This window comes from Zingiber officinale, chromosome 4B (assembly GCF_018446385.1).
Source record: "Zingiber officinale cultivar Zhangliang chromosome 4B, Zo_v1.1, whole genome shotgun sequence".
In the NCBI taxonomy this organism is placed as follows: domain Eukaryota; kingdom Viridiplantae; phylum Streptophyta; class Magnoliopsida; order Zingiberales; family Zingiberaceae; genus Zingiber; species Zingiber officinale.
This window is the reverse complement of record NC_055993.1, coordinates 1123512-1130565: the sequence shown is the minus strand read 5'-3', so window position 1 is coordinate 1130565 and position 7054 is coordinate 1123512. Positions and strand designations below refer to the sequence as shown.

The window sequence follows — 7054 nt, the reverse complement described above, 5'->3', positions numbered from 1 at the left end:
TTATACGTTATATTTTAAGGTCGTGCGCCTTAGATGGTGGAAGAGGAGGCAAAAGATGCTGATGAGTAGGCGGACAGAGCCAATGACGTAGTTGGGGAGGTATCGATTGCTAGAGGCATTGAACTCAATGAACATTGTATGGATTTACATGTGGTTTGAGGGCAATTTGACTAAATTTAGCGACGAAAATTTAATTTCGTCGTTAAGTTAGAGAGTGATATTTTAAGTCCATAGTTAATTTAGTGATGAAATTAATTTTTCATCTCTAAATTTAGCCATAGAATTTAAATTAGTGATGAAAATTTAATTCCATGGCTAAATACATTAGCGACAAAAAAAAATTAGCGATTGGATTCGAAAGTTGCCTGGAGTCCCTTCTGCTGTTGAAGTTTTTGTGTCAGCTAGAGAGGTTTCAAAGTTAATTCTGATGTTGCTTGATTTCCTTCATGATGGTTGTGCTTGAAGTAGTAGCTCCTCTTTTATTTCTTTTAGACACACATGATCACATAATGTTTGTTCCTTCTATATTCTTTCAAGATATGCGTAGTTACGGAATGATCAGTGTTATGTTCCTCATGAAAAGTTTCCATCCAAGTATTGTTTATGTATAATTGCAAAGTATGATATGTGAGGGTCATGTTCATAGCGTAGGGATAATGGATGGATATGTACAGGTGTGGTGATAGTATGAGATGAGTATCCTGGGATGAGCTTCGAAGAGGGTCCTTCCAAACTTGATTGATAATGTAATTTATGTTAGCTTCGGCTAAATAACTGCATGATCTCCTAAAAGATATATCTAAGGTCATGATTATGGATTGAATGACTAGTTCAAATGGTGATTATCATATGTGTATGACATCCTCACCCTTAACATTTGTGTAGACTCTTTTACCTATTGTGCTTTACTTTATACAACATTTTAGTTCATCTTCTATACTTCCTAGCTGTTATTTCTACTCTTATGGATGTTATACTTTACATATTGGATGCACTTGCTGGGTTCATAGACTCATGATGTATATATGATATAAGTGAGGGAGATACCTCCCAAGATTTGATGGAAGGCATGCGGATGAAATATGCGAGGAGGCTAGATGGATGCATGACACACTATCCGGATATCCTTAGGAGTGTTGTGAGGGCTCTTGTGTTCCTTATGGGTTTTTTCTTTATTTGTATGAGATGATGTGTTGGTGCTTTCATGTCCCTTTTGCTAACCTTCTTGGGCTTTGATGTACTGCTTACATTGGGTATGGAGGTTTATGTACGATAAGATTCCTATCATAGCTCCTTAATAGTAAAGTTTAGAAGTTTGTTCTTGAGTAAACATGTGTCTGTAAGTGATTAGTAAAGGCTTAAAATTTTGTTACGGTTCCAGGTAATTGGAGGAAGTCTATGAATATTTCAATCATGTATTTAAAAATTTATTTTGGGTCACAAAATCTTGTTTAATATAAATAAATGATTATGTATAGGAATATTAATTTTACTTAAAAAATTAAGTTCAAATGCATACTGTTGTTAGCATATATTACTGAATTTTTTTTTTCTATTTTTTGAATGAAAAATCTCTAAGTGTTAAACTTTTTAGAATTTTTATAGATTAATTTTTTTTGAATTTTTAATTTAAAAATTATAATTTAAAATTTAAAATTAAAATTCTTCCGATAAGTATTCTTAAAAACACCTGATTTTTCAAAAAAATTATCATTATATTTTGAATAAAGATAAAAATCAACCTGATTTTTAGCTTAATAAAACTATTTTTAAAATTTGTTTTTTTTTAAAAATCACATATGTTCAAAGTACTTTTTTACCATCTTTTTAATTACTTGAAATTTTTATCCAAATTTATTTTTAATAGAATCATTGAATTTCTATTTGAAAATAATTTGTTATAAATTTTTGATTAATAATAAATTTTCTATGCATTATTTATCGAAAATTTTATTTTTAAAATTAAAAAGTCTTTAAAAATTTATTCTTGAAAATTTTAATTTTTTGTTAGTTGTGAATTTTATTTTCAATACTTAGAAAAAATTGGAGATTTATTTGAAAGAAATTGAAATTTTTAAATTTAACTTGTAAAAACTATATTTTTGTATAAAATAATTTCTTTGTGCTAAAATACTTATAAATTTTCTGTGAAAATTTTTCTACATACATATATATTTCTGTTGAACTTTAAGAAATTTTTTAAAAATTTTATAAAATGTTAAACTTATTTTTAAATTAAATTTACTAATATTATTATTAAATGGTAGAAATTTAGATTTTTTTAAAAATATTTTATAAAGTTTATTTTAACTTTGAATTTTGTTGCCTTAACCCTTAGAAAAAGTTTCAATTTTTTTAACTTTAATTTTTCCCGACTTTATTTTTATTGTGATCAAAGGAGGAAAATGAGAGATGAGAGCTTAAATCTATGGGAGGTTATGTTTGTAATTTTATAGTGTGCAAAATTCTAGTTTTGATTGTCATTTTATTAGAACTATGTTTTTTTACCCTAACATTAACTCGGATTGATGCACATTAAAAAGGGAGAGAGTGTAGAGACCCCGAGGTAATTTTGATGTGGTCAACTGAGTTAAGTTAGGTCCTGTGTGTATTTGATGCTTTGTGTCTAAGTGTACAGGAACTTATGAGCATAAGAAATCAAGTGAAAGCGAGCTCAATGCGTTCGAAGGACGAGATGCTGTGGAAGAGTATGCTAGTGGATGAGAAGGGGGCACGCGACGTTTCCGAGGGACGAGAAGCCGAAGCAAAAGTTTGCTCAAGGAGAAGGCCGAAAAATGAATTCGGATAAGTCCTATTCCGGATGGCGGAAATCATCCAAACAAATAGAGGAGAAATCGGACAGTTAACAAGAAGTTGACTGTCAAGGCACCTGGACCAAGTCCAGCCGCTCAGACTGCCCTGGGCACTTCCTCGACGCACCCTTGTTGAAGGCGATCCGAGCACCCAGAGCTATTCCAGATACTCGGACCAGATAAGTTTTTATCAACGCGAGTCATTGCGACGTGGATAAAATTTTATCCACACCCAGGTGCTTGAGCCCTTCCAGACACGCGGAGTTGCCACATCAACAAACGGTCAGATTCGACTAGAATGTTATAAATAGAACTCTGATCTTAATAGTTCACGATAACACTTTCTGTACTTCGAACTACATCCTTGTTTTCAAGTTCCGTGCTTCCAATGCTTGTAAAAACTTCTCCGCCTATGACGAAAGGAAAATTTGATTAGTGCTTTCAACGTCTTTAATTAACAATCTCCCTCGATTGTAACCATGTAAAAATCAATAACTTCTTTTAATTTATACATTTTAGTTTAGTCTAATAAAGTGGTTCTCTTAATAAAACTCTAAATTTCGAGAAAAGTCTATTTCCTTTGTTAGGACAATTCACCTCTTTTACCGACAGAGGACTATAAAAAATGAGCCTAATTCCTTCTAAATTTAGCACATTTAAAATTGAATTAAGTATATTTTCTATTAAATTGAACATATCTTTTTTCCTGTTTAATATAATTTCTTCTAAATTTAATATCATTTAGAAAAAATCTAATATATTTTTCATTAAATTGAGCATCATTTAAAAAGAATTTAATATATTTTCTATCTAACTTAAAATTATATAAAGAGTCGTACATAATTTGATAGAAAATATACTAAATTTAATTTAATGTATTAAATTTAACAACGATTATATTTTATTTTAAACTTTTTATATCTGAAAAAAATGAAAGACAATTAAGATAAATTGATATCCATTATGTTTGGATAATAAGTGGAAATAAAATTATTATAAATTTTAAAACAATTTACAGTGCATTAAGTGTTTTCAAATTTAATAAAAAATTAACTAAAAATTAAATATTATTTAGTTGTAATAGATATATTTAATTTTATAAAAATTAATTAAAATATAGATACTTTCATTTAGTTATATTATATCCTTTTATGCTATCCATAACCTATGCAACTCGAATGTCAAGGGCAAAAAGACAGGATTTCATAGCCTTGCCTACGACGGCAGCAAAGTTTCTCTTTTCTGTGTTTGATCAGACTTGAGAGATCAAACAGGTTTAAGCAGATCCGTAATGAAAGGAACAAGAGACAGATTTCTAAGCTCTGAGATTGATAAACAATCAGAGCAACAGCAACAACAACAAGAATGTTGATTGGTGACTGCTTGATCTTCCAAAGTTGGAAGCTTTAGCAATGTAGCTCCAGAACAAGTAACATGACAAGACCTGCAATTTTAGCTTGAAAATCTCGTTGAATTCGTTTGGTTACAATCAAACACTTTATAGATTACATACCATAAGTGCTAAGGACTCGAGTAAATATAACACCAACAACGGCGACCGCACTATCACCGCCGGCGAGCGCCTTCGAACAGCTGGTTGATCCTGGCCTCCACGTCCTCTACGCTGTACTTCACATGGCGATCTGCCTGCTTTCCGGCTTCCGCGGTCGTACGCAGCCGGCCGATGAAGTTGCGGTACGCCGGCAGTACCATCGTCGCCACCGCCAACCGCAGATCCGTCTGGAGCTGCTCGTCCGCCACTACCCACCCGCTCTGCACCCTCCATATGTCCTCCACGTAGTTGTTGAACACGCGCAGACGCTCCCGCAACGCCTTCCCGGCCGTGGCCGAAGACGACGCGGCCGCAGCGCTAACGCCGTCCATACGCAGCACCGCGACCACCTTGGTCCACGTCGCCCGCAGGTAGTCGTTGCTCCACCGACGTACCATTGCTATCTGCCGCCGGATCCAGTCGTCCCCCAAAAGCGCCCCCAGCTCGTTGCCCCTAGCCTTCTGGGTCATGTAGCGGCCGTTGTTCATCAGGAAGATGTAGCTGAGGGGTGCCTCCGGGTATACCTTCGACTTGGCCTCAAGGTTGGACTGGAGCACGTCCATGATCCACGCGACCTGAAGAGCCAAGGAGGACGAGGGTGGGTGGTGATCGGGGAGGATGCCAGCACCAGCAGCATCCTCGTCCATGACTTCTTCGAGGGTCCGCCGGGAGACGCACGCCGCGCGGAGGTAGTTCATGACGTACCGAGTGATCGGGTGAAGACCGCCCCCTGGGACGGCGGCTTTGGCTGGGTCACGACGGATAAGGTTCTCTAGCTCGACGAATATACCCCGGATCGCGGCTCCCAGAGCCCTGTGTGCGGAGGCAACCTCCGCGCGGAGAGTGACAGAGTATTGCTCGGAGAGGAGGTGGTCGAGTTCGGGGAGGAGATCGCGGAGGGTCTCGTACATGTCCACAAGGCGGAAAATACGCTCGGGTTCACGTGGGCCGACCGCGACAGCATCTGCGAAGGATAGGAGGCTGGCGGCTGCAGGGCGGCAGGTGGCGGCGAAAGCAAGGTCCGCAAAGGGAGGTAATGAGGCAAAAACGCGTTCGCAGAGGCGGCGCTCGCTGGGGACTAGAATTAGGAAGGCCATTTTCGCAGCCTTGACCCAGCGGGCGATCTCGTCCTCAAGCCCAGACCATGGAGTGGTCTGGACCTCATCGGCAGGGCGGGGGCGAAGGCCTAGCCGGGCGACGGACTCGTCAACGAATCCTCGTCGGGAAACTCCATAGGCTTCCGCACACTCGCTGCCGAATCCGGCGACCACCATCCGGCGGGCGATGGCGTGGAGATCAGCAACAGAGCCGGGGGGCAGGGCATCGATGACGAGATTGTAGTCGTCAACGGGGGCAGCGACCGGGATGCGGTCATCATCCACGTCAGCGCCATCGGAGTCAGAGTCATGAGATGGTGGCGTAGAGATACCGGCGCCATCCGAACGGTCAAGGATAGCACGAAACTCTTCTTCGAGGCGGAGCATGCACCGCTGAAGCAGATCATCGGCGCGATCAAGAAGGGGTTTATCGGCTGGCGCGGCGAGAGAGTCGAGTTCGCGGATGGTCGCGAGTAGGTCATCAACAGCCTCAAGGAAAGCGGCCGCGTCCCCAGCATCAGACCAGATGAAGCTATTGGAGGAAACGAAGCGTGAGATCTGACGGTCGAGTGTGCGGACGGTGCGCTCCAGGGAGAGCGGTCGATGGTCGTCCGCCTCCCGTCGCACGCCGGCAACCGCGGCAGCATCCGGAGGAGAATCGGCGGGAGGGCGGCGGTGAGGGAGAGGACGGTCGGAGGAGATCTTGTCGAGGGAGAAGCGGCCATCGAAAGCGGAGAAGACCTGGAGGATGTCATCGGCCATGGTCTCGGTCCGGCCCAGCGTCTTGGCGATGTGCCGGACGGCGGCGAGCAGCTTCTCCTCGCCGTTGTCCTCCATGTTCGTGGCCTCTCAACCTTTCGCTTCGCGTTTTGTGACCTAACGGCTCGGAGTCGCGGTCATGGGAATCGGAAGGAGTCGGAATCGAAGCCGACGGAGTGGATTAGGGTTTGTGTGGAAACGGAAGGAGGCGGAGAGGGGGGAGGGGCTGGGTCGCATAAAAAAGAGAGGAGGAGACGCGTAAAGAGCTGAGCGACACGTCACATTCAGTCTCGTGATAACGGGACGAGCTCGGGAGACGGGAAAGCGCGACGCTACTTCGCGTGATTGGTCGCATAAAGCGAGCGGAAGAGATAGAACATTAAAAATTAGTTCCTACCCAACTGGGTCCCACTCAGAAACCCGGCCGATGGCCAATCACGAGGCAGTTCCGCAATATTCTAAAAGGAGAGGTGACGTGAATTTAATCGGAGTTGAATGCGCCGCACAAAGTTTCTGAACATAAAGCAGCGGCCAAGCAGAAGAGTCCGGAGACGCGCGACTCGATCGGCATCCGATGGCCGACGCCGCGTTTGACATTTCGACGAACTTCTTTTGGATTTGGTGCGGACGGTTGGATGGAGCCTGGCAGCTGTCCTAATTAGTATCATCACCGTACACTGGATTTGCAGAAGACAACATCTGGTCCATATGAAACTTAGCTCATTTTCCAAGGTTGTGCACTCTCTCGCATGTTACCCTACGAATGCATTGCAGTGGCGATGCAAATCGTCAATTGACTGTTTCACCTTTAGCCATAGATGAAAGAAGAAAGA

General features: G+C 41.6%; 1 protein-coding gene across 1 annotated transcript; it reads right to left on the bottom strand.

Moving 5' to 3' along the window:
* Positions 1–4263: 4263 nt before the first annotated feature.
* LOC121974341 (exocyst complex component EXO70B1-like) lies at positions 4264–6455 on the bottom strand. The gene has a single exon (XM_042525350.1). It carries the CDS (start codon positions 6297–6299, stop codon positions 4380–4382), a length of 1920 nt encoding a protein of 639 aa, XP_042381284.1. The 5' UTR covers positions 6300–6455; the 3' UTR covers positions 4264–4379.
* Positions 6456–7054: the final 599 nt, after the last annotated feature.